This window comes from Salvelinus sp. IW2-2015, linkage group LG18, assembly GCF_002910315.2.
Source record: "Salvelinus sp. IW2-2015 linkage group LG18, ASM291031v2, whole genome shotgun sequence".
NCBI lineage: Eukaryota > Metazoa > Chordata > Actinopteri > Salmoniformes > Salmonidae > Salvelinus > Salvelinus sp. IW2-2015.
In genome coordinates, this window is record NC_036858.1 from 33,694,639 (window position 1) to 33,721,538 (window position 26,900).

Below are 26,900 nucleotides of genomic sequence, written 5' to 3' on the forward strand. Positions count from 1 at the left end.
GTGGGTGCTTTGTGGACATTTAACAGAATGTGACTGGCAGAACGGGTGTTGTATGTGGAGGATGAGGGCTGCAATAGATATCTCAGATAGGGGAGAGTGAGGCCTAAGAGGGTTTTATAAATAAGTATCAACCAGTGGGTTTTGCAACAGGTATATACAGAGATGACCAGTTTACAGAGGAGTATAGAGTGCAGTGATGTGTTCTATAAGGAGCATTGGTGGCAAATCTGATGGCCGAATGGTAAAGAACATCTAGCCGCTCGAGAGCACCTTTACCTGCCGATCTATAAATTACATCTCCGTAATCTAGCATGGGTAGGATGGTCATCTGAATTAGGGTTAGTTTGGCAGCTGGGGTGAAAGAGGAGTGATTACGATAGAGGAAACCGAGTCTAGATTTAACTTTAGCCTGCAGCTTTGATATGTGCTGAGAGAAGGACAGTGCACCGTCTAGCCATACTCCCAAGTACTTGTATGAGGTGACTACCTCAAGCTCTAAACCCTCAGAGGTAATAATAACACCTGTGGGAAAAGGGGAATTCTTCTTACCAAACCACATGACCAAGCTAACGTTATAAGCAGCTAACTAGCTTCATCGGCTCCCGTGTCTTAAATGGACCGGGTCCGACACCTATGTGAAACTAGCCACAGTAAGGATTAGCCACAATAGTGGCATTTATAGTTTGCCTTCAAAATAAAAGCCCCTCTTGAAAGTGACACAAATGGATACAAATAGTGGAATCATGCCAAATTTGGACTAGATAATGCTAAACAAGGTTGTAATGTTGTTAAATAAATTCAACAAAAGACAGTAATTAATTAATTTGACACATCTGTTGAAATCACACTGATACGCAGAGACAGTCCTGGGCCGCCTCGTGGAACGCCAAGCGGGTGGGGGAGGGCCCTCTAACTCAGCTGGTGCAGGGCAGCTGGGCCCCATCCTTAGACACTGAGTGCAATGCCAGAGGCTGGCCACGGCTGAAGCAAGTGGCTCGCCTACTGTGGTGGAGGAATGTTGAATGCCGGCCACAACTGTTGTTGGCACCTCGCTAGCTGTGGCTGAGGCTGGTGACTCTTTCACCACTGCTGAAAGCGATGACTCCCATGGTGGACCATGTGGCGATCCCTGGGCAATGATCATCAGGGATCTGGAGGCGGCTGGGCCCCAGAGTAGAGGTCAGGTGGTCTCCCACGTGGGAAGGGCTGAGGGTCGTCCAAGGCAGGTGGCAGACGGCCCCCCAGAACTAGAGACAGCAGGCCCCCCGGGTCAGGGAATGGTGGTTCCCCCAGGTCAGGGAGCTGAGGGCCTAGCAGGGCAGGGGAATTGGAACTCACTACTAAATCTGAGGATTTCAAGCCAGGTATGGTGGCAGGCTGCAAATCTATCCGAGCAGGGATTGTGTAGTCTAGCGCTAGTATAGGCGACTTGGCACAGGCTGAGGGCTGAGAACGGTCTAACTGCACACCTAGAGGAGCAGATTACTCTGGATCTAGCGGGGCAGGAGACCCAAGGTTTAGAACTAGGGCGGTGGTTTGGATTGTAGCACTGAGGGAGCTGACTGCTTTCCGACCGAGGCTGGGGGCTACGGACCAACTGAGGGCAGATGCTGCAGACCTAGTGGGGCAGAGAGCCTATAGCCTGGCAGAGCAGTGGACTGAGGGCCGACTAGAGCTGGACAAACCGAAACTTAACGGCTGAAGGCTCAGAGCCTAGTGCTGATAACTTTGGGCCTGACAGGGAGAACGTCTCTGGACCTGACAGAGAAACCGACTCTGGACCTGACAGGAGAACGACTCTGGACCTGACAAGGAGAACGACTCTGGACCTGACAAGAAAACTGACTCTGGGCCTGACAGGGAAACTGACTCTGGACCTGACAGGGCAACTGACTCTGGACCTGACAGGGCAAATGACTTGGACTGAACAGGGAAACTGACTCTGGACCTGACATGGCAACTGACTCTGGACCTGACAGGAAACTAACTCTGGACCTGACAAGGGAGAACTGACTGGACCTGTCAGGGAAACTGACTCTGGACCTGACAGAGAGACTGACTTGGACCTGACAGGAAACTGACTCTGGACCTGACAGGGGAAACCTGACTCTGGACCTGACAGGTAGGAACACTCTGGACCTGACAGGAACTGCCTGGACCTGAACAGGTAGAAGACTCTGGACCTGACAGGGAAACTGACTCTGGACCTGACAGGAGACTGACTCTGGACCTGACAGGAATACTGACTGAACAGAACTGACTCTGGACCTGACAGGGAAACTGACTCTGGACCTGACAGGTGAACGACTCTGGACCTGACAGGGAAACTGACTCTGGACTGACAGGTAGAACGACTCTGGGACCTGACAGGGAACCTGACTCTGGACCTGACAAGAAAACTGACTCTGGGCTGACAGGGAAACTGACTCTGGGACCTGACAGGGCAAACTGACTCTGGACCTGACAGGGAACTGACTCCTGGACCTGACAGGGAAACTGACTGCTGGACGCTGACTAGGGAAACTGACTCTGGACCTGACAGGGCAACTGACTCTGGACCTGACAGGTAGAACGACTCTGGACCTGACAGGTAGAACGACTCTGGACCTGACAGGGAAACTGACTCTGGACCTGACAGGGAAACTGACTCTGGACCTGACATGGAAACTGACTGGACCTGTCAGGGAAACTGACTCTGGACCTGACAGGGAGAACGAATCTGAAACTGACATGGAGAACGACTCTGAACATGACAAGGGAAATTACTCTGTACTTGACAGGGAGAATGACGCTGGTCCTGCCACAGAAACTGATGCTGGACCTGACAGGGAGAATGACTCTGGACCTGACGACTTTGGTTCTGCCCTGTATAGTGCTGTCCAGTTAGATCATGATGTTGAGGCCCATCACTGTACTCTTATTCCCCACTGTTGGCTTGAGCGCACATATAGCCTACATCAGTGGTTCCCAACCTTTTTTGATTACCCTACTACAGAACTGAATTTTGCTCTGCCCGGAGTACTCCTGAAGTACCCCTTCATGTGCATTGTACCAGTAACCATATGGACTCATGAGTCTTTTCAAGTACCCCCTGTAGATAGGCCAAGTAAGTCCTAGTACCCCTGGTTGGGAACCACTGGCCTACATGATGAGATTATAGTGGACAAAAGAGCAAGATCATTTTGTCAAAGGGCAGCCAAACATCGATGATCATGTCACCATCATAAGACCCTTGATATTTACTGAAAAGGAACATCAAGCTCATTACCTTGCACGTTCACCACCCTGTGGTCATCATAATATATTTCATCTGTAGCCTAATAAACTGCATACTTTGCCGACAAGTCATAGTGGGAGGACCACACAACATGTCATCGCGTCTCCAAGTTTACTTCGATATGATGGTTATTATATCAATATTTGCGCATAAAAGCGTCTCCACCAACATTTCTCACATAATTAATTTTACCAACACTAAAAGATCCCACCGTGTCTAGCGTATTTTATTTTGTAGACATTTGGAAAGTTTACAGGAAAATGTTCTGTTTCCATCAGATCTGTCATTTTATGTCTGACATTTACTTTACTCACGTGAAAAGGTTGGAGGGAAACCTGGTTACTGAGGAGGAAAAAGTAACACAATATTCTCATCTGGAATGGATAGTGTTATGATAAGGGATAATCTTTCTTGTCCAAACAAAGGACTTTGTTTACAAAACATTAATTACATTCAGATGTCTTCAATTACTAATAGGTTATAGTATGATGAACATAGCCTACTTATTGATACTGATGATTTGTGCTACAGATGGTTTGTAGGCCTACAGCTCTATCTAGTGGTCACGTCGGGGACAACAGTGTTTAGTATTTTATTAGGATCCCCAATTAGGCTTCTCTTCCTGTGGTCCAACCAGGAAACAAAACACAACAAATAAAATACATAAAATAACTAACACTGCATTTTACAATACATAATACAATGAAAAAGACAATTCAAAATATATAAAATGTCTGTGTCTCTTCACAGACCCCAGTTTTTTCTTAAAATCTTGTTTTATTGCTAGCTTGAGTTACCTGGGGTGGCAGAGATTTCCATGTAGGCATGGCTCTATTTAACTGTGCGTTTCCCAGCCTCTGTTCTGGACCTTGGGGCTGTGAAGAGACCTCTGGCTGAAAGTCTTGTGTAGTATCAATGAGTTTCCAAACTGTGTGCCAAATATATAAACAGACAGTTTGGTAACTTTAACTCATCAACACCTCACACAAACACCAATAGTGATGCAGTCAGTCTCTCCTCAACTTTGAGCCAGGAGAGATTGACATGCATACCACTGACATTTGCCCTCCATGTACAGTACAGCTAAGTGAAATACATGCTGCTCTGTTCTGGACCAACTGCAATTTTCATATGTCCTTCTTTGCCGCACATGACCACACAACTGGGCAGTAGTCCAGGTGTGATAAACTAGGGTCTGTAGGACCTGCCTGGTTCATTTAGATGTCAAAAAAGCAGAGCATCGCCTTATCATGGACAGACTACCCTTTTCAGCAACCTTTGATTCTATATATTTTGACCATGACAGCTTGCTATCTAGGGTTACACCCAGCAGTTTAGTCTCCTCAACTTGCTCAATCGTCACATCATTCAGTAATAGATCTAGATCAGGTTTAGGGTTGAGTGAGTGATTTGTCCCAAAAACTATGCTTTTAGTTTGAGATATTTAGCGCAACTATTTCTAGTTACCTATTCTAAAACAGACGGGAGCTCTATGTTAAGGGTGTCAGTTATTTATTTTGCTGTCGTAGCTGATGTGTATACGGTTGAGTCAGCGGTGTACAAAGACACAGGCTTTATTCAAGATCAGTGGAAGGTCATGAGTAAAAACAGAAAACAATGTCCCAAGCTGGCTGCCCTGTGGTACACCACACTAAACCGAATTTGCATTAGAGGCTTCCATTAAAGAAAACCCTCTGTGTTCTATTAGATAGAGAACTCTCAATCCACGATAAGGCAGAGGATGTAAATCAATAACATCTCATTTCTTTCAGCAATAGGTTATGATCAATGATATCAAAAGCTGCACTGAAATCTAACAAAACAGCTCCCACACTCTTCTTATTATCAATTTCTTTTAGCAAATCATCAGTCATTTGTGTCAGTGCCGAGCATGTTGAGTGTTCTTCCCTAAAAGCATGCTGGAAGTCTGTTGTTCATTTGTTTTCTGTAAAATAACATTGGAAAAAATTGTGTTTTACCAAATACTAAAGTTTGCTAAGCATCGGTAACAGGCTGATTGGTCGACCGTTTGAACCATTAAAGGGTGCTTTGCTATTCTTGGACAGCGGAATGACCTTTGCCTCCCTTCAGGCACACAGTTTTCTAGGCCTAAATTGAAGAAATGGCAAACAGGAGTCGCAATGTATTCCGCTACCAACTTCAGAAATTTACTGTACCATCCAGGTTGTCAGTACCAGGTGGCTTGTCCTTATTAATAGATAGCAACAATGTTTTTACCTCTTCCACACCAACTTTGCAGAACTAAAAATTACAGTGCTTGTCTTTCATTATTTGGTCCATTATGCATGAATATGAAGGCTCTGTGTTTGTTGTTTGCATGTCATAGCTAAGTTTTCTAATCTTGTCAACAAAAAAGTTATTAAAGTGGTTGGCAATATCAAAGGGTTTTGTTATGAACAAGCCTTCTGCCACATTGAAGGATGCAGCTGAGTTTGCTGCTATCATTCTTTATCTAATTTATCAACAACTCTAGCATTGTAGCTAAGCCTACCCCTAACCATAACCTCATTCTCCTAACCTGCCACGATAATTTACCTAACCAGCCACGTTAATTATCCTAACCTGCTTTGTAAACAAACCACTGTGACAAATCATAAGTATCATCTTCTATATTTTTTTCCCCACAAAACATAGAATCGTGCCATTTTCACATATGTTGATGTTGGGGTGGTGCTGGAGATTCTGAAGAAACATTTAGCAATTTCCTTTGAAGGACCACTGGAATGGTCTAACATGTAAAGCTGGCGCCTGGCCAGGCCATGCAAAACGAATCACCCACTGTGTCGGCGAATGAATGAACACAAGAGTTTTGCGGGAAATATTAAGGCAATGGATCTAGATTTCCTAAGAAGGGGTACATGTTTCATGAAGCGATTTCATATCGCAAGTCTGAACAATTCTATTGTGAGTAAAATGTGTATATGATCTTGGTAATGATCATACTAGCAAGTCTTCTATCTTTCGATGCTCTGCAAACCAAAGATATAGAGACTTGGTTTTGCAAAATATCAGACACCCCGGTCTTTTACATTGGTTGCATCCACTTTGGCGCGAAATGTTAAAGCCCCGCCTTCTTCATTATACAATCACACACAGACTACTGCATGCTTTATGTTGTGTAACTTGCTGTAACGGGTTCTTCATACAAATATCCCAGGAAAATTGTAGTAAACATTTTACTACATATCTAGTTTGGCAGTTTTTCAATATGAGTTGGTAAGTCCTTCTGTTTGTTTCAAAACTGTATTTGTTGTTCCAAGCAGCTAGATAAGGTAAGTAGTAACCCATGTCGATGGCTCGTTGCAGAAGCTTCCGTAGGCTGGCGTCCTTTGATCAACCAAATCTAAAATGTTCGGTTTCACCAAAATAACGTTTGCAGTCGAGGTATTTTAGTTTCTCTAGAAGAATGCTTACGATTCGACATTTTGAATGTGTCCTTCGCTGTCAAATAAGTGTTTTAAAACACGTTTGTATACAGCAGTATCTCCTATTTTCCGCCTGTGCCACTGGGCTGCAATTGTTATCCGTTATAGTGAAAACTAATATGTGGTATATTGGATCACTCCAATATATTGGTATCACTCCGCGGTGGAGGGAAAGACTCTTTCGGGGGTCCGAGGTGAGGATTTAGATTTACTCCCGTTTACACCTGTGTCACGGCTGGGGTCTGCCCTTATATATAGACCCCATGGCCGCGACACACGTTCCCTTTCATTTTCCTATGGTTTGAGGTACAAACTTTCTGAAGCGCGCTTGGTAAGTCACTAGTAATTGTAATAACTTGCGTGGAAGTTACTCACTGGCTGTTTGCAGCTGGCCACATGACCAGCCCCTCTTGAGTGCTGCAATTACAGCGTGCGGTTGATCTGTATCTTCCGCACGTGGTTTGTAGTGCTTGTGTTTCGTTAGCGTTCATTACGACTCTGTGTGCATCCATTAATATATTGGTGGCTCTTGCTGCCACAAACTGTATTTACCTTACAAAACGAGCCAGTCGGCAAGTTGTATGTGTTGTGAATTGCTTTGATTTCTCTGCTAATTACCCTACATGGGTTCTCAGCTAATTACTCGACAGGGTTTTCTTGTTATTTCTCCTGGCGAATGTAAGAGTATGGTGGTGGGCTGCCACTATGTTGAGACATTTAACTTTGGAGCCCCCCCCCCAAAGAGTCTGATGCGGACTTGAGAGCCACATATGAGTCTCTGCTCTCTTGGCCGCCTTACCAACACGGCCATGCTGTTGCAGGCCTACCTGCATACTGTTTTCCTGGCTACAGGAGGGCACTTAGGAGGTCCTCCGGGAAGTGATGGAGGTGACTCGCCTGCTTTCTCTACTACAGAAGGATGTGGCCTGCGCCAACGGACTGGCCATGGTGCAGATGGTTATCTCCTGGCGACGTGTTTGGCTGGCCCAATCATGTCTGCCAGCTGCTCTCCAGAGCACATTTGCCCGTCACCCCTGGGCTGATGTTGGCCCACGGGTTGATGACATTATAGAGCAGACCGATAATGTTCGTGGGGACCTGGAACCTGAGACGGTTCATGCCATCTCTTCAGGCCCTGGGTTCAAGGCAGCCAGACTGTCGCCACCCACCTGCACCCGAATGACGGTGGGACACAGCGTGAGGTGAAGCAACAGCCTGTTTTTCCCACGTGGATTTTCCCCTGGTTTTGGCAGAGGTACTGGGTAATTTATCCCTCGCCGGGTTCCTATTCCTCCAAGCGGGTCACGGACCCTTGCTCCGTGGCCTTGTTTGCTTGGCTGAGCTTATGGCTTCCCTTTGTGACAGGTGTGATGGTGTCAACCGCCATAGTGACATGCCTGGGGGTGCCAGAGGAGAGGCGGGCCCTGGCAGGTCCCCTGACACACCCTTCCTCGGCCGCTTCTCCCGGTCTCAAAGGGCAAAGTGGGAGGAGTGTGTGGAGTCCCCATGGGTGTTGTCCTCAATGGTCGAGGGGTACTGACTCCAATTCCGGTGCCGTCCTCTGTTCTTCAGCGGTGACCGCACAGTGCCTCAGGGCATTGTTGAGGTGGTTGTCACTCCTTTCTGTCAGATGGGGTGGAGAAGCTGAGGATGTGCCGCCGGGAGCTGGTCAGCACAGATGCCTCCCAGATCAGCTGGGGGGGTGTGACCAAGGGCTGGTCGGCCAGCGACTGTTGGCTAACCCCTTGGAGCGGCAGAAACATCAATACACTACAGCTCTGCGCTGTATTGTTGGCCCTGCAGACTTTCCTTCCACATCTGAAGGTAAGACCTGTCCTGGTGAGAATGGACAACACCACAGTGGTGGCTTACATCAACCATCAGGGTGGACTGAGGTCCCACCGCCTCCATATTATGGCACGGGAGCTCCTTCTCTGTGCTCAGGGACGTCTCTGTGGCACCCGAGGCCGCACCACCTCAGTCTGTGGGCTTGGCCACTGAACGGCACCAATGGTCTATGTTAGGACTACAGGAGGGTGTAATGAACACCATGAAGACCCCAAGTCATGCGGGGTGCAGTATGTTCTCCAATACCTGCAGTCTCGTTTGGATGAGTGCTTGGCAGCCTCTACACTGAGAGGGTATTTGGCTGCTATATCTGTCTGCCATGCGGGTTGGATAGACAGGCCAGTGGGGCGGCATCCCTTGGTCTCCATGTTTATGAAGGGAGTTTGTTGCCCGTGTCCAGCTAGGACCCGCTCAATGGCGATCTGGATGTGGTCTTGGCAGCTTTGGCAAAGCCGCCTTTCGAACAATTGGAGTCTGCCTCCCTGAAACGCCTCTCTATGAAGGTGGTATTCTTGGTAGCGATATCTTCCGTGAGGGTGGGTGAGCTCCATGCTCTTTCGTTAAGTTCTGAGTGCTACCGGATGGACCCTGTGGGGAGGAGTATATATCTCTCCGCCCTAACACTTCATTCCTCCCGATGGTTCTGGCACAGGAATGTGAGCATCCCTTTATATACTGTCTGTTTACGAGTCCCCCGGCAGTGGCAGGGGAGTCTGGGCCTCCCTCTGACATGCTGTGCCTTAGGCAGCCTGTCACCTCATATGTGGAGCGGACACGGTCCGTGAAAACAACAGACCAGCTCTTTGTCTCACTGGATCGTGGACATGATTACGACAGCGTACCGCCTGGCTGGCAGGCCAGTGCTGGGATCTGTGGTGGCACATTCAACACGAGTTGTGGCTGTGTCCTGGGCTCTACTGAGACACGAGGTGTGGCTGTGTCCTGGGCTCTACTGAGACACGAGGTGTGGCTGTGTCCTGGGCTCTACTGAGACACGAGGTTGGCTGTGTCCTGGGCTCTACTGAGACACGAGGTGTGGCTGTGTCCTGGGCTCTACTGAGACACGAGGTGTGGCTGTGTCCTGGGCCTCTACTGAGACACGAGTGTGGCTGTGTCCTGGGCTCTACTGAGACACGAGTTGTGGCTGTGTCCTGGGCTCTACTGAGACACGAGGTGTGGCTGTGTCTGGGCTCTACTGAGACACGAGGTGTGGCTGTGTCCTGGGCTCTACTGAGACACGAGGTGTGGCTGTGTCCTGGGCTCTACTGGGACACGAGGTGGTGGCTGTGTCCTGGGCTCTACTGAGACACGAGGTGTGGCTGTGTCCTGGGCTCTACTGAGACACGAGGTGTGGCTGTGTCCTGGGCTCTACTGGGACACAAGTGCCCCTCGCTGATATCTGTGCTGCGGCCAGCTGGGCTTCCTCTGTACCTAGCAAAGATGCAAATCGGGTAAATGTGGCACCTCCCTCTGCGGTTGGTTCAGCGGTCCTGGGTGTCGCCTCCCCTTCCAGGGATTGTGCCGGGACCCCCCTTCCACATTGACGGCCCCTGCCTCTCGGTCCCACACTAGGACTTTGCTGCTGGCTTGCCAGGTCCCTCCAGCACTGACTAATCTGGTATGGGTATACCAATATTGGTGTGATCCAATATAGTGAAACCTAACAAAGGTTACATATGTAACCACGGTTATGTGAGCTATATGGATCAATCTGTAAATCTTCACCTCGGATGTATCCCTCCGCCGCGGAGTGATGCAATACCAATATATTAGAGTGATCCATATAACTCACGTAATCGTCGATCTTCTACATGCGGAAAATGGGAGACCCTGGATAACGTGTTTTTTAAAAATGCTTATTTGATAGTGAAGGACACATTCAACACGTCAAATCGTAACGTTAAGTGTTGTTCCTAGAGCTATTGGATGTGCCTCTTGTTTGGAAATGTTATTTTGGTGAAACTGAATATTTTAGATTTGGTTTATCTAGGATGCTTGGCTTCCGCAACGAGCCGTCTGCAATGGCTAGTTGCGGGATGAAGCAATTGCTCGAGCGTGATGTTACTAACATTAGTGTGGTGTTTCATAGCTTCAAGGCTAGCTAGCTGAACTGGTAACTTGCCATACAGTTAACACAGGCAAGGTTATTTATCACACTCTTATTCATTGAATATTCACTCACAACCCAGTGTAAAGGAAGAAACCCGAAGCGTGTCTCCTCATTGTCCGAAGCCTAACGAATCTGAAGAACCGCTGGGTACGGCTATGGAGGAGACTTTGCCTGGAAATTGTAAGTAAAGTTAGCCACCGCTGGCCAATTAATGCGTTAACTAAATGGCATGTAGTAACTATCATTAGAAGTTGCTAGCTAACTGAGAATTCTCCCTTTCATGTAAATGAACCATATCATAACCATATCACCACTTGTTCTCAGCAGATGCAAGTGTGAAAGCTGAAAATGCGGTGTCTGAAGTTGTCATCACAAAAGAGATGGAGGAAGAGGAGATGCAGTTGGTGGAGAAAGGAGAGAAAAAAGAAGAGGAGATTATGAAAAAGGTTTCTTTGTTCAATTTTTTTTTGAACATATTTGAAAACTATTGATCTTGTTTGGCAAGTGTGGATGTTGTTAATGCCTAACATTGGCATTTTTGTATTTTTTTACTAGGCTCGGGAAGCTCAGAAGAAGGAAACTCATGACATTCGCTTCAAGAGACTGCAACACTTGCTGGAGAAAAGTAACATATATTCCAAATTCCTTCTTACAAAGATGGAACAGCAGCAGCAGGAGGTAAGTCTAATACCAGTGCAAGAAGTAGCCCTTGTACAGCATATTGTACAACTACTTATCCTGTTACAGCTCATGGGTGAACAAATGCAAATGACCACAGTAATGTACCTTGGCTCCTTAGCCCTGATTTTCCCAGTCCCCTTCTGTGGTCATGTAGAACTCTGCTCTAGCTATCCCTAATTGCTTTCTGTCTCATGTTTGATGGTCAGAAAATGCATGGAAAGGCAATGGTCAAATCTATCCAAGGAGTGTGAGGAGTCTTTGAAAAGCTGTGTCTAACTGTACATTTCCCCTGTAAACTCAGGAAATGCTGAAGAAAGAAAGACTGGTAAAGAAGGCAGAGAAGGTGAGTGAGTTTTATTTTCTTTGAGTTGTTCATTTACATTTACTGCCTGCAGGTCCTTAATCACTAACCTTATCAACTTTTCTGTCACAGAGCATTGGCAAAAAGGCTGGGAGAGGTAGGCAGCACTTGTGTTCCATTACTTTGCATCCATGACAATTGAGTTCCTCTCTATAGTTGATGTGGAAACAGTTTATAGTGACAATTTCCGACTTAAGTTTCTTTGTTTTTTTTCAGTTGAAAAAAATAAAAGGGAGAGAGAGGAAGACTATAAAATTGCTGATGTCATGTCTAAAGAGGTAAACAGTGTCTCTCAACATATAAATCAAGGCCTATTTCACTATTTGACATTTTTAACATATTTTTTTGGCCATGTTTTTGTTTCAGGAAATTATGTCCAAGGCCAAGAAACGTAAAGTGGAGGAAGAGGTAAAGGACTTGTTTATTCACTGCAAGGGACATTTTTGGACTGATTTACTCTTAAGAGTGAAGAACTTGGAGGGTGTTTTTAGATGTACCGTACCTCAAATGTCAATAATGTATCTGTGTACATGGATAACAGGATGTCCCTTGGATGAAGAAGCTAGAAGCAGAGGACATCGAAAAGATGAGTGACTCCAATGCTGACATCAAGGGCCGTCTGTCAGAGACTGTGAGAGACAATGCCGAGCATCTACTGGACCCAGACAGGAAGGTGAACGGGCAGGCTGTGCCCGCCCAGCAGCCCTTGCTCTTCACTGGGGGAGTCATGAGGTCTTACCAAATAGAGGGTGTGGAGTGGCTCAGGGTGAGTGTGGCGTGTTGGTTATGCACATTTTCTTTGTTTGATCATAGATGCAGTATTTCATATCATCCTTGGTGTGTTTGTATTTTGTTTTCTCCAGATGTTGTGGGAGAATGGTATCAATGGGATCCTGGCAGATGAGATGGGTCTGGGGAAGACCATCCAGTGCATCGCCCACGTGGCCATGATGTTGGAGAGAAAGGTGATGGGTCCCTTCCTGGTAGTGGCCCCCCTGTCCACTCTGCCCAACTGGATCAACGAGTTCAAGCGCTTCACTCCAGAGGTATAAAAAAAACACTCCTCGCTAAAAATAAGCATTCAAGGTATTATAGAAGTTTTGCTATTGATACAATTTTCAAAGTGAATTCATGTCATGTGTATCACCAATGTCAATTACTGACTTCACTGTTACATTGTCTTTGTTCATCTTGTGTTGTAAGGTGTCAGTGCAGCTGTACCATGGGCCTGCTAAGGATAGGATGGCGTTGTTAAAGCAGATTCGTAAGCCCCAGGGACCTCACAACATGTTCCCTGTGGTGGTCACCTCCTTTGAGATTGCCATGATAGACAGGAAGTTTCTGCAGGTATGCCCAACTCCCCCTAGTTACATGTGTTATTTTTCTGTACTTGGTATTCTGATGTAGCTGTTGGTTGGAATTTACAATACTGAGCCCTTATCTATTGAAAGGCATGAGCATAACTTTCCTTTTTGTGCAAATAATGCATTGATATCAAAGGTAAAAGTTTTGAGTTATGCATACATCAAGTTGTGCCACCTATTTAACCCATTCAGCCTCTCACTGATAACCCCCTTGCTTTTCCTCCCCAGCGCTTCCACTGGAAGTACCTGATTGTGGATGAGGGCCACAGGATCAAGAACCTGAACTGCCGACTGGTGAGGGAATTGAAGATGCTGCCCACGGACAACAAGCTGCTCCTGACGGGCACACCGCTGCAGAACAATCTAGCTGAGCTGTGGTCACTGCTCAACTTCCTTCTGCCTGAGGTGTTTGATGACCTCAAGAGGTAGGGGACATGTCTGTCTGTCTCTACTGTTGGAATGGGACTATATGGAATGTTTTTATTTAGTCTTTAAAATAAAATAAAAAGTAATTGCGCTTCACCTATATCTCTACAGCTTTGAGTCGTGGTTTGACATCGACACCATTGGTTCGGATGCGAAAAATGTTGTGGCTAACGAACGAGAGCAGAACATCCTGCACATGCTCCATCAGGTAAGCCCTCAGACTGACTAGCTCTGCAATACACTGGGAAAGATAAAATGGTTAAACCAGTAGGTAGTCTATAAACTTTCTCTTTCATCTGCAGATTCTGACGCCATTCCTGCTGAGAAGACTGAAGTCTGACGTGACGTTGGAGGTGCCGCCCAAAAAGGAGATTGTTGTGTACGCTCCACTCACTGCCAAACAGGAGTCTTTTTACACTGCTGTGGTCAACAAGACCATCGCCAAAATGCTGGGCCAGGTGAAGGTAAGGCCCTCGGTTCACTGCTACACTGTTATATAGAATGGCAAATGTATGCATTGCTGACTTTTCAGAGGCCAGACTTTGTTTGAAGGAGCTTTCTAACAGACTTTGACGTGTCAGGTGGAGGCTCCAGTGGTGCTGACGACAGACGGCAGGCCTAAGCGCAGGACCAGGAGGCCTGTGGACTACAAAGAGACTGATGGTGACACGTCCTACGACCTGGAGAAATACCTGGAGAGGGTTCAGAAGGAGGCTGAGCAGAGGTCAGAATATCTTCTAATATGGTAGTGTTCTGTGTGAAGGAAACACTGCGGTGCCCATAGAAATGGGATGATTCTATTTTTATGCTTGTGCCTTTACTCACTAGGGGGTGCACTGGTCATACCAATGATAGTTTATCAAGTCTATCTTTTCTCTGTTATACGACTTGATACATCTGATACACACGTGTCCATGAAGAAAAACTACATGATTGTACCAATTAAAAAAATGTCTGTGAATGTTAAACATTTTAATGTGTGCTCCCTTTTAAAATAAATGAACTAAAGACTAGAGGTTGATAGTTGCACGTGAGACCTCTGCTGGGGCAACTCACTCATTGCCTTTCCCGGTCCTCTCCAGCCCCGCCCCGGTTGTGGACGTACAGATGCCCCTGGACTCCCAAATCAACCTGAAACTGCAGAACATCCTCATGCTGCTGAAGAGGTGCTGTAACCACCCCTACCTCATAGAGTACCCACTGGACCCGGCCACTCAGGGGTTCAAGGTAAAGGCCCCGCGGGATTGAAATGGCTGTGACGAAATTATGTAGACATGACATGGCCAATGAATGTTGTTGGTGCATTCATGACTTCTCTCAGCACTGCTAAGTGGAGGCTTTGTCAGAGTGTTTAGGGAGTTAGACTGCCAGTTGGTGTAGCTCGTGTAAATACATGATCTTGTTTCACCCTTTGAATCTCTTTCCATTGCAGATTGATGAGCAACTGGTCCAGACCTCAGGGAAATTCCTCATTCTAGACAGAATGCTGCCAGAGCTGAAGAAGAGAGGACACAAGGTAAACGTCCAAATTCAGTTGTTATACTTAATGTCCTCAGTCAAGTGATTGCTTTTAATCCCCCAAAATTTAACTTGACCATGAATATGTATTTATTTATTATATTTGTGACCACTTCTGACCTGTTGTGTACCCTGTCGACAGGTGCTGATTTTCAGCCAGATGACGTCCATCTTGGATATCCTAATGGACTACTGCTACCTGCGGGGTTACCAGTACAGCCGACTGGATGGGAGCATGGCCTATCCTGACAGAGAAGAGAACGTGAGTAGTGGCATGGTCTACTCCCCACAATGGAATTATCCTCAAAGCCGTCATAAAGCGCTTATAATTAGGCCTGCACGATTAATATAATTTTGATATTGACATGTGCCATGTTTAAATTGCAAATTTCTGCAATATTTTGATGCTCCTCTCCACAGTGTTAAGGTCCGATTTTATAGTTTGCTATTTCAGCCGTCTCTCTCCCGCTGCACACACACCAAGCCCCGGCCCGTCACTCAAGGAGCTCAGTCGCTCGCCTTACCCACTTGGTGTTCCTTCCAAGTTCGCTCATCGTCAACGAAACAAAAGCTTAATGACAAAGATGCTGCATTCCACTTTGCGTCTTAATATAAATCCACATGCTTTTTAGAATTCTGCTATTACTTTGTGTATTGAACTCTGCAAACAGTCTTTTCTTAGCAAGTTGGGGCCAAAATAATCCGTGTTAGCAGCTAATCGCTAGTACAGTCTGATACCACTGGTGTGGTTTACCTGGCTACCCAGACAGGTCCAGAAACCGATGGGTTCAGCCTGAAAAAACGTAGGTAAAGCGGCGGTTGAAAAATTTCATTGGCTTTGATACTCTGATTGGTTAGAGGTGACCCAATCGCTGATCTTTTTGTACAATGCCCCTCGTCACCACAAACGACTTCAATGATGGCCGAAGTATGTAGCAAAAGACAAGCGCAGTGGGAGAATGTAGTGAGTTGTCAGGCTATGGTGCTGTAGGACCAGATCAGCATATTGTTTGCAACGGTATGTCGGAGAGTAATGGGCGAAGCATGAATGTTACCTTGTGATTAATGTAATCTCAAATCTAGACTGAACAAAAATATAAACGCAACATGTGAAGTGTGTTTCATGAGCTGAAATAAAAGATCCCAGAAATTGTCCATTTGCACAAAAAGCTTAGTTCTCTTAAATTTTGTGCACAAATTTGTTTACATCCCTGTTAGTGAGCATTTCTCCTTTGCCAAGATAATCCATCAGGTGTGGCATATCAAGAAGCTGATTTAACAGTATGATCATTACACAGGTGCAACTTGTGCTGGGGACAAAAGGACACTCTAAAATGTGCAGTTGTCACACAACAATGCCACAGATGTCTCAAGTTGAGGGAGTGTGCAATTGGCATGCTGACTGCAGGAATGTCCGCCAGAGAATTGACTGTTCAGTTCTCTACCATAAGCCCCTTCAAACGTTGTTTTAAAGAATTTCGCAGTATGTCCATCCGGCCTCACAACTGCAGACCGTGTAACCTCGACAGCCCATGACCTCCACATCCGGCATTTTCACCTGCGGGATGGTCTGAGACCAGCCACCCGGACAGCTGATGAAACTGGCCTTACACAACCAAATAATTTATTCACAAAATGTCAGAAACCGTCTCAGGGAAGCTCCTCTGCGTGCTCGTCATCCTCACCGGGGTCTTGACCTGACTGCAGTGCGTCGTTGTAACCTTCAGTAGACAATGCTCACCTTCGATGGCCACTGGCATACTGACGTGTGCTTTTAATGGATGAATCCCGGTTTCAACTGTACCGGGCAGGTGGCAGAAATTGTGTGTATGGGGTTGTGGGTGAGTGGTTTGCTGATGTCAATGTTGTGAACAGAGTGCCCCATGGTGGGGTTAGGGTATGGGCAGGCATAAGCTACGAACACAATTGCATTTTATCGATGGCAATTTGAATATCATGAGATCCTCAGGCCCATTGCCATTCATCCGCCTCCATTGCCTCATGTTTAAGCATGGTAATGCACTGCCCCATGTCGGAAGGATCTGTACACAATTCCTGGAAGCTGTAAATGTCCCAGTTCTTCCATTGCCTGCATACTCACCAGACATATCACCCATTCAGAATGTTTGGGATGCTCTGGATTGACGTGTACAACAGTGTGTTCCAGTTCCCGCCAATATCCAGCAACTTCGCACATCAATTGAGGAGCGGGACAACATTCCACAGGCCACAATCAAAACCTGATCAACTCTTTGCTAAAGATGTCATACTGCATGAGGCAAAAATGGTCACACTGGATATGACTTTTCTGATCCATGCTCCTATCTTTTTTTAAGGTATCTGTGACCAACAGATGTATCTGTTTCCAGTCATGTGAATTCGATAGATTAGGGCCTAATGAATTAATTTAAATTGACAGATTTTATCCCAAAAGATTATATGAAATGTAACGTTTATATTTTTGTAGTGTAATTAGGCCCCCTTGGGAAACACTGACAACACCAACACTTTGGTTCCTTCCCGTCACAACCCCTCCCTTGCTTTTTCACTCGTTGTCATGCTAAACACTGTATTCGAGTTGCCCACTATATTCTAACCATCGAGTTAGAAGAATATTGCAAGTAAATCGCAGTATTTGCTCAAATTACATTTGCCAATATTGTAAAGCTCTACTTATAATCATGTAGCAGTCTTTCTCCCTCACTATTTCTTGGGTTGTGAGCTTATCCTTCCATCATATTTTTTGTTGTTGCAGATGACAAAGTTCTCGTCTGACCCAGAGGTGTTTCTCTTCCTACTGAGCACCAGAGCAGGTGGCCTGGGCATCAACCTGACTGCTGCTGACACGGTCATCATCTTTGACAGTGACTGGGTAGGTGTAGAACTCATGCTCTCAGGTTGACTTTAACAACTGTTGCTTACTGCTACATGTTTGGTAATGATTTTTCGTGCCACACGATAATTAATGGACTCTTCTTCTGTCAGAACCCTCAGGCTGACCTGCAGGCCCAGGACAGATGCCACCGTATCGGGCAGACAAAACCCGTGGTGGTGTACCGACTGGTCACTGCCAACACCATCGACGAGAAGATCCTGGAGAGAGCGTCAGCCAAGAGGAAGCTGGAGAAGATGGTCATTCACAAGAGTGAGTAGAGTACCACTCCTCTCACATCCAGGACACATCAAAACTGTTATTACATTGAGGTAAATGTGAAACCCACCTGAATAGAAGGTGCATGGAAGAGCTGGTAAGTATGTCAGAATAGAAAACGATTGTGGCGCGTGTGTTCCAGACCTGGATTCAAATGCATGTCTATTTAAGTGTCTGGTATATTCACAGCGCGTAACATTATAAAAATGCAAATATTTACACTGAACAAAAATATAAACGCAACATGTAACGTGTTGGTTTCATGAACTCAAATAAAGTAATGTTATTTTCATAAGCTGCCACAAGTCGTTTTAGAGAATTTGGCAGTATGTCCAAACGGCCTCACAACCACAGACCGCTTGTATGGCATCGTGTGGGCGAGCAATTTGCTGATGTCGACATTGTGAACAGAGTTCCCCATGGTGGGGGTATGGGCAGGCATAAACTACAGACAACAAACCCAATTTGCATTTTATCGATGGCAATTTGAACGTACACAAATACTCTGACGAGATCCTGAGGCCCATTGTGAGGATTTTTACATTTATTATCTGTGACCAACCTATGCAAATCTGTATTCCCAGTCATTTGAAATCCATAGATTCGGGCCTAATTTTTCAATTGATTTCCTCTTATGTAAAATCAATGAAGTTGTTGCATTTTGCGTTTAAATATTTTTGTTAAGTATATTTTAAATGCATTTGAAAATAGTATTTGAGACATGGGGTGGCAGGTAGCTTAGCGGTTAAAGCGTTGAGTCAGTAGTTGAAATCCCGAGCCGACAAGGTGAAAGCAAGGCACTTCTCTAATTGCTCCAGGGTCGCCGTCAATAATGACTGATTCCTGGCCGTGGCCCCACTCTCCGAGGGTGGGGTTATAAATTGTATCTTGGCTCCATAGAGAAATTTGTAGAATTACAGGGAATGTACTTAAATGCTAACATGTCTCTCTACCGCCAAGATGGGGAGCCTCTAAAATGTTCTCAAATTCAAATGGCCAACGATGCTCCCTGCCACGCCAACCACCTAAGCCCCTTTTTGATCCAGGACAAAAAACAACCTTTCCAAGTGTATTTCCAAATGCATTTAAATATTCAACTACTTGTCTTAAATAAAATATATTTGAATACTTACTTTGAAAGTAATTGAGATTTGAAACAGTATTTGAACTCCTGTCTGGTGTGTTCATTTGAAATTCCAATTCTTGAATTCACCCGTGTCACTTAAATTGACATAATACAGAACATCCCCATCAAAATCCTTCAGTTTTAGATAGAGAACAGTTTTATTGCATGTGCTGCATCTAAATCCGCCTATGTCGGCCTTCCGCATCTGCGGTGGAAGGTGGCCGAGTTACAGCTGCGTTTGCCAGACCGTGATACATCCTGAAAATCAGTATTTTCCCAAACGTCTGAATGGTTTGGCCTACAAACAGTCCACTCTGGTAAGATGACTCACAAACACGATGTTCTCTGTTTTGCTCTACAACCCCCACAAGTGTTACAGGACTTGTGTGAAGGTAATCCATACAAATGAATGGAACTACATGTAGGTAGTTTTGTGCCAACAAAAATTAGGTTTTAAATGTGTCCCCCAAAAAATATTTCCTGAGCTTCCTTATCTCCTACATATAGGACAGACACTTTAAAACCATATTCCTTATGATACATTTACGAATGTTCAATGCGTTTCTATGGGCTATAGTAGTAAAGGGCAAATTTCAATATTTTATCAAAGACTGTACCTAAAATTCTAAATCTAATGACTAAATGATCAATAGTATGACCATCTTAACCATTCCATATGTTTATTAACCTGGTAGACCCCCCCCAACGGTTTGACTTTGAGCCATTAATGTTACTAATGCACTATCAAAACTAGATTTCCTGTGTAGCTAGGCTGTCTGAACAGTGACATGATCAGCTTGGGGGAATTGTTGGGGATAATATTGAATTTTTGGAATTAATGTGACAATTAAGGAATTTAATTCTCTGAATTCAGACTGACTACCTTTTTTATTTTTTATTATTATTATTAGAAAAATTCAAAGGAGGAAAGGCTGAGCTCAAACAGACCAAGAGCTGCGTCGACGTGTCTGAGCTGATGGATCTTCTCAACGCCAGAGATTACGAGAAGTACTAGTTTTTTAGTGTTATTCCCCCCCCCCCCCCTCTTGTCACTCAATTTTCATATTGTATTTTCATTATGAAACTCAAATGTTTTATATTAGGTTGGTCAGAAGTCTATGGTTATCTGACTGTTTCATGTCTTTTTCAGGGAAGTGAAAAGCACCAAGGGGAAGGTCATTAGTGACAAGGATCTGGAGGCTCTGCTGGACCGCAGTGACCTTCTGGGTGAGTTACGCTGTGGGTTCTATTCGATTCACAACTACTGTTATCATGAATGACGTGTATCATATCTGCGTCACAATATACTAAAGTCCTCGGTTTTTGTCAGGATGCTTTACCACTGCAGAGCACCAGTGCCTCCCCCTGTAACATGGTCACCTGATGAGACCTTGCTTTTGTTTGGCCTCTGTTGTATTGTGTGTAATGAAACCATTTTGTCTCTTTCCAGACAAGGCCCAGAGGAGCTCCAAACAGAAGGTTGGCGTTTTCAAGGTGATCGAAGCCAAAGAATCATCGGAGATCAGCTTGACCTAAGTTTGAAAGGCGCAGATGTGATACTCCTAATGGCTGGATCCTAAGGGTCCACTGCTCTGCTGTTCGTTGTAGTACTGAACCAACTGAGACGGAAACCCGAGGACTTACTCAACCCATTCTCCTGAAACTACTGTTTATACTAAAGTTGATGTCTTTCTTTACTGCCTATGGTAAATGTTTATCTTTTGGTTGTGGAGTTTGTAAAATGCTGTTTGTTATAGTGGAGACCGAATCATGTCTTCCAGAAGATAGTGTTCATATACACTGAGTGTACAAAACTTCAGGAACACCTTCCTAATATTGAATTCCGCTCAGAACAGCTTCAATTCGTCAGGGCATGGACTCTACAAGGTGTCAAGCGTTCCACACGAATGCTGGCCCATGTTGACGCCAATGCTTCCCACAGTTGTCGGGTGGTGGACCATTTTACTTACACATGGAAAACTGTTGTGTGAAACCCAGCAGTGTTGCAATTCTTGACCCTCAAACCAGTTCACCTGGCACCTACTACCATACATACCCTGTTCAAAGGCACTTAAATCGTGTCTTTCCCATTCACCCTCTGAATGGCACACATACACAATCCATGTCTCAATGTTTAAAAATACTTTTAAACTGTTTTCCTTCCTTCATCTAAACAGATTGGAGTGGATTTAACAAGTTACATCAATAAGTGATCATTGCTTTCGTCTGGTCAGTCTCATGGAAAGAGCATGTTTTGTATACTCGGTGTATAATGAAGTATTTTGCTTCTTGGACAAATCTCATAACTGCCATTATGCTATTTTTGCTGTGGATTTGGATGCTGGTTGGACCTTTACCCATTTTAGGTGCGACGATTAAATCACTTGAAGTAATCATTCATAAGCACCACTTGAATTGGAATCAATTACTTTTCATAATGCATGCTAAAGTAAATGCTGAACTATCTATCTTGTTCGCTTAATGGGTTCATTGACACTGTATGTTGGAGCAAAACTCCAAGCACTTTACCCATGCTGAGACCATGTCCTTTTAATTGTTTTGTATGCAACTCGTGTTCTAAAAATAACCTACCACTTGAATGTTTAGTTATGATCATGTGAGCTCTATTTCTTATAGAGGTACATAGTCTGTAAGCAGCACTGGTGAATGCACCTTTGTCTTTGAAAGGAGTATCAATGTTTTCAAATGTATTAATAAAACAATGTTATCAAATGTCGTGGTTGGGAAGCAATGTGAGCCACAAAGTTGACGTGAACAGTTCACATTGGGGTTATTCAGAGTAAAACATAATTTGTAGGAAAGGCTCTGGCTCTTATAAGAGTACAGCAAAGTCATTACAAGCACCTGTCATTCAAAGATCAGTAATTGTTATACAGTGTTGAACTCTGTTGCACCTGCACAGGAGCAGCTAGTGAACACATCCTCCATTCTCTCATAAAGCCTCTGATGTCAGTGTGCTCCGACCTGCACACGTACTACTGGGGTGTGGTCCGATCACACTACCCTGGCTGGTGCGTTTTCAACCTCTGCTCTGACTCTTGACTCGACCTAAAAAAACTAGTACGGTATTGAGCTTCTTTATTCAACAATGGAATTAAGTTGATTTCTTCAGTGAGGACTATTTTGTGGTAGGGCAAATCTTGTTTTAAAAAAAAAATAAGGTGTTTGAGGTTAATTTTGTACAGTGTATTTTGACAGTGTGTTAACCTAGTCTGACCACTTTACCGGATCATTGTCATATGTGTGCCATAAGTTTTCGGTCTCACTAAACCATGGACCGTCTGAAGTTAGTTCTGCAGTATTTCCAGTCCAACTCCGAGTCCATATCAAATGGAATCTGTATTGTACTGGCCCTGATCAGTGTGAAGCTCTACACCAGCTTTGACTTCAACTGCCCCTGTATTCCACAATACAACAAACTCTACGCACTGGGGGTGATGTTTGTCCCGCCTTTAATATTCTTCTTCCTGGGAATCTTGGTCAATCGACACACAGGGGTCATGATGGACGAATGGTTGAGACCCATTGGGAAGAGAAGCAAAAATCCTGCCATTGTCAAGTGAGTTGTCAAGTGCTGCTGTCAAACCACCTCATGTTCCTGTGTTTACGACCACTACCATCACAGCTTTTCATCCAAAAAACGACTACTTCCTGTAATTATTGTGATGATATTCCTAACCCTCTGCAGGTACATGTTCTCTGCCATGATGCAGAGGGCTCTACTGGCGCCCATGGTGTGGATTCTGGTCACTCTGCTGGATGGGAAGATCTTCATCTGTGCTTTCAGCATGAGTGTAGACCCCAAGCCTTTCTCAGGTAACTGAAACACCTGTCAATCATAACCTTAACTCATAGCCCTGTAACTAACTCTGACTTTCACCCAAACCCTCACCCAGAGTCAAAATAGTGTAGTCTTGTCCACTATAATATTTGAACTTCGACTCAAACACAAACTTTAGTTGTACTCTATACTTTCACAGGCATGCCCAACAATACTGGCCTGGACCTGATCAAGCTCATGGCCAAGGTGCCCTGCAAGGAGGATATGATTTTCAGGAACAGCACATTTCGTAAAGCTGTTTCACGCTACGTGCGCTGCTACTCCCAAGTGAGTGCACTCCCATTTTTAAATACCTCTGAAACTCATGTCTTTACTTTGCGTATTTGAGTTGATGGGTTTAGTATTCAAAGGGATAAAAAAATGTTGCTGCACTACTTAGGTAGGCTGGCTTTTGTTCGTTATTTGTACAGTCAAATCCCATTCCTAAACCGGGGTGTGTCAGAAACTATCACCCATGTCCTCCACTCTCCATTCGAGAATGCCAATGCTTTGTACTGTATTTCCTGACAGGCGATTGGCTGGTCTATCCTCCTCTTCCTCATTCTCTTGGGTGCGCTGGGCCGTCTCATCAAGCCCTGTTTCGACGACCACGCCACCAACCTCCAGACGCGCTACTGGAGCAACTACCTGGACATCGAGCAGAAGCTCTTCGATGAGACCTGCGTGCTTCACTGCCGCGATTTTGCCCGCAAGTGCGTTGTGCAGTTCTTCGAGGGCATGCGGGAAGACGCAGTACTCAGACTGCCTCTCTCACCCGAAGTCAGGTACAGGGGGGAAGAAGACATGGTGGATGAAGAGGAGGAGAGACTCCATGGGATCACCAAGCAGGAACAGATGGATCAACTGCTTCAAACATGGTTCCAGTGTAAGCCTGAGCTGGATGTCACTAGGATGGCCTACAGACCTAGGGTGTGTGTCACCTGGGAGGACCACAATGGACAAACCCTCTACTCAGATGTTTAGATATATGTGTGTGTGTATGTGTGTGTGTGCAATAGTATAAATAGCTATAAGCTACAAACAATACATTCAACATGATTATGTCAAAAATACTTTTAGAGAGCAGACCTTAGAAATGTTGTTCCTCTGAATATTTGAATATGCTGGGATGTAGACTAGCTAGTTTTGCATAGTTCATTTTACATACTCCATGAATACAAGACATGCAAATTACAGATGGACTGACAAATAGTCCCTAGTGGTGCCTGATTCATCTAATCCCAACAAATAAGTAATTCAGAGGTTACTACTATGTAATTATAGTTTGACCATATATATATATATATATATTTTTTTTTTTGAGTTCCCTGGTCATTTCTGTACCATAACATAAAGTGCCAATAAAATTATTATTGTATATTGTAATTTACTGTATATGTACTAAAGGATACATGGTTTTAGTTGCCTGCAGAAAGTATTCATAGCCCTTGACGTATTCCATATTTTGTTGTGTTACAGCCTGAATTCAAAATTGATTAAATTGTTCGGTTTTTTCTCATCCATCTACACATAATACACCATAATAACAAAGTCAAAACATGTTTTTAGGATTTAAAAAAAATGTATTGAACATGAAATACAGAAATATCTAATTTACATAAGTATTCACACCCCTAAGTCAATACATGTTAGAATCACCTTTGGCAACGAACACATTGAGTTTTTCTGGATAATTCTTGAAGAGCTTTAAACACCTGGATTCTTTAATCTCCCTAGTCCTTGCCGATGACAAGCATACCCATAACATGATGCAGGCACCACCATGCTTGAAAATATAACAAGGGGTGCTCAGTGATGTGTTGGATTTGCCCCAAACATAACACTGTATTCAGGACATAAAGTTAATTTCTATGCCACAGTTTTTGCAGTTTTACTTTAGTGCCTTATTGCAAACAGGATGCATATTTTTGAATTTGTTTTATTATCTACAGGCTTCATTCTCACTCTGTCATTTCAGTTAGTTTTGTGGAGTAACTACAATGTTGTTGATCAATCCTCAGTTTTCTATCACAGCCATTAAACTCTTTAACTGTTTTAAAGTTTTAAAGCTTCATGGTGAAATTTCTGAGCAGTTTCCTTCCTCTCTGGCAACTGAGTTAGGAAGGACACCTGTATAATATAGTGACAGGGTGTATTGATACACATTCCAAAGTGTAAATAATAACTTCACCACGCTCAATGGGATATTCAGTGTCAGATTTATTTGTATTTTTACCGATCTACCAATAGGTTCCCTTCTTTGCCAGGCATTGCAAAAACTCTGGCCTTTGTGGTTGAATTAGTGTTTGGTAGTCATTCAAAAATCACATGAAACACTATTATTGCACAAAGTGAGTCCATGCAGCATATTATGTTTTACTCCTAGACTTATTTAGACATGTCATAACAATGGGCTGAATACTTGACTCAAGACATTTCAGCTTTTCATGTTCGTTTCAAAAAACATAATTCATCTTTGACATTATGAGGTATTGTGTGTAGGCCAGTGGCACACAATCTCAATTGAATCCATGTTACGAACAATGAGGACAATTGTAAGGAGTCAGGCGCAGAGAGCAAAGGTATGGGGAAAAACCACTCTTTAATGTCCAACCAGAATAACAACTGGTAACGTCAAAACATTGGCGTAAAAATCCGACTTGAATAAAGACACACTGGAGAAAAAAAATCCAGACTGTGGAAAACCCCAAAATCAATGAACAACCTCATACAAACAGAAAGACAARCCCGCACAAACAGAAACGGGCTAAACGAACTTAAATAGCACCACCCTAACAACCAAACAATAAACAGGTGAAATCAATTAGTCAAAACCAAACGAAAAGGAAGGGTCGTGGCAGCTAGTAGACGGCGACGACGACCGCCGAGCGCCACTCGAACAGGAAGGGAAGCCACCTTCGGTAATACTCGTTACAGTACCCCCCTCCTGAGCGCAGCTCCCGCAGCGCGCCGACGCGGCCTCGAGGACGACCCGGGGGCCGAGGCGCAGGGCGATCCGGATGGAGGCGATGGAACTCTCTCAGTATATATGGATCATATATCCCCCACCGGGACCCAGCACCTCTCTCCGGACCGTACCCCTCCCAGTCCACAGGTACTGCAGCCCTCACCGGCGTCTGGAATCCAGAATGGACCTTATCCTGTAGCCGGGGACCCCTCTATGTCCAGAGGGGGCGGAGGGACCTCCGGCACCTCACCTTCCTGCATGGGACCAGCTACCACCGGCCTGAGGAGAGACACATGAAAGAGGGGTTAATACGATAATACGAAGGAAGTAATAATCGGTAACACACCTCATTTATTCTCCTCAGGACTTTAAATGGCCCTACACACTGCGGACCCAGCTTCCGGCAGGGCAGGCGGAGGGGCAGGTTTCGGGTCGAGAGCCAGACCTATCCCCGGTGCATACACGGGGGCCTCACTGCGGTGACGGTCAGCGCTCTTCTTCTGCCGTCTACTCGCTTGACGCAGAGACTCCTGACGGCTCTCCAAGTCTCCTTAGAGCGCTGTACCCACTCCTCCACCGCAGGAGCCTCGGTCTGACTCTGATGCCATGGTGCCAGAACCGGCTGGTACCCCAACACACACTCAAATGGTGACTTGTTGGTAGAGGAGTGGCTTAGTGAGTTCTGGGCAATCTCTGCCCAGGGGATGTATTTTGACCACTCCCCTGGCCGGTCCTGGCAATACGACGCAGAAACCTACCCACCTCCTGGTTCACTCTCTCCAC

The 26,900-nt window shown here is 44.9% G+C and overlaps 2 protein-coding genes across 3 annotated transcripts; both read left to right on the forward strand.

Moving 5' to 3' along the window:
* The first annotated feature begins 6,382 nt into the window (after nucleotides 1-6,382).
* LOC111977524 (lymphocyte-specific helicase) lies at nucleotides 6,383-21,161 on the forward strand. 2 transcript variants are annotated; one of them, XM_024006974.2, is made up of 23 exons: nucleotides 6,383-6,514; nucleotides 10,761-10,861; nucleotides 11,009-11,127; nucleotides 11,237-11,359; nucleotides 11,664-11,705; nucleotides 11,796-11,820; nucleotides 11,940-12,001; nucleotides 12,090-12,131; nucleotides 12,265-12,489; nucleotides 12,587-12,769; nucleotides 12,927-13,070; nucleotides 13,316-13,512; nucleotides 13,625-13,721; nucleotides 13,816-13,977; nucleotides 14,095-14,237; nucleotides 14,596-14,740; nucleotides 14,946-15,029; nucleotides 15,174-15,293; nucleotides 17,787-17,903; nucleotides 18,017-18,176; nucleotides 20,220-20,316; nucleotides 20,459-20,535; nucleotides 20,759-21,161. In XM_024006974.2, the coding sequence occupies exons 1-23, from the start codon at nucleotides 6,507-6,509 to the stop codon at nucleotides 20,842-20,844; spliced, it is 2,559 nt and encodes an 852-aa protein (XP_023862742.1). In that variant the 5' UTR covers nucleotides 6,383-6,506; the 3' UTR covers nucleotides 20,845-21,161. The 2 variants fall into 2 exon arrangements, with proteins under 2 accessions (XP_023862742.1, XP_023862741.1); XM_024006973.2 differs by having other exon boundaries at nucleotides 6,414-6,514; nucleotides 11,006-11,127.
* A 1,344-nt stretch (nucleotides 21,162-22,505) lies between these two features.
* LOC111977525 (calcium homeostasis modulator protein 3) lies at nucleotides 22,506-24,220 on the forward strand. The gene is made up of 4 exons (XM_024006975.2): nucleotides 22,506-22,888; nucleotides 23,018-23,145; nucleotides 23,310-23,437; nucleotides 23,681-24,220. The coding sequence occupies exons 1-4, from the start codon at nucleotides 22,602-22,604 to the stop codon at nucleotides 24,131-24,133; spliced, it is 996 nt and encodes a 331-aa protein (XP_023862743.1). The 5' UTR covers nucleotides 22,506-22,601; the 3' UTR covers nucleotides 24,134-24,220.
* The last annotated feature ends 2,680 nt before the right edge of the window (nucleotides 24,221-26,900 follow it).

Excerpts from the sequence above, each read along its gene's own strand:
- LOC111977524 (XM_024006973.2), top strand. Across the intron at positions 12,002-12,089 it reads CTGATGTCATGTCTAAAGAG|GAAATTATGTCCAAGGCCAA; the intron begins GTAAACAGTGTC and ends TTTTTGTTTCAG. Across the intron at positions 12,770-12,926 it reads TCAAGCGCTTCACTCCAGAG|GTGTCAGTGCAGCTGTACCA; the intron begins GTATAAAAAAAA and ends TTGTGTTGTAAG.
- LOC111977525 (XM_024006975.2), top strand. The coding sequence starts at position 22,602 with ATGGACCGTCTGAAGTTAGTTCTGCAGTATTTCCAGTCCAACTCCGAG. Across the intron at positions 22,889-23,017 it reads AAAAATCCTGCCATTGTCAA|GTACATGTTCTCTGCCATGA; the intron begins GTGAGTTGTCAA and ends AACCCTCTGCAG. Across the intron at positions 23,438-23,680 it reads ACGTGCGCTGCTACTCCCAA|GCGATTGGCTGGTCTATCCT; the intron begins GTGAGTGCACTC and ends ATTTCCTGACAG.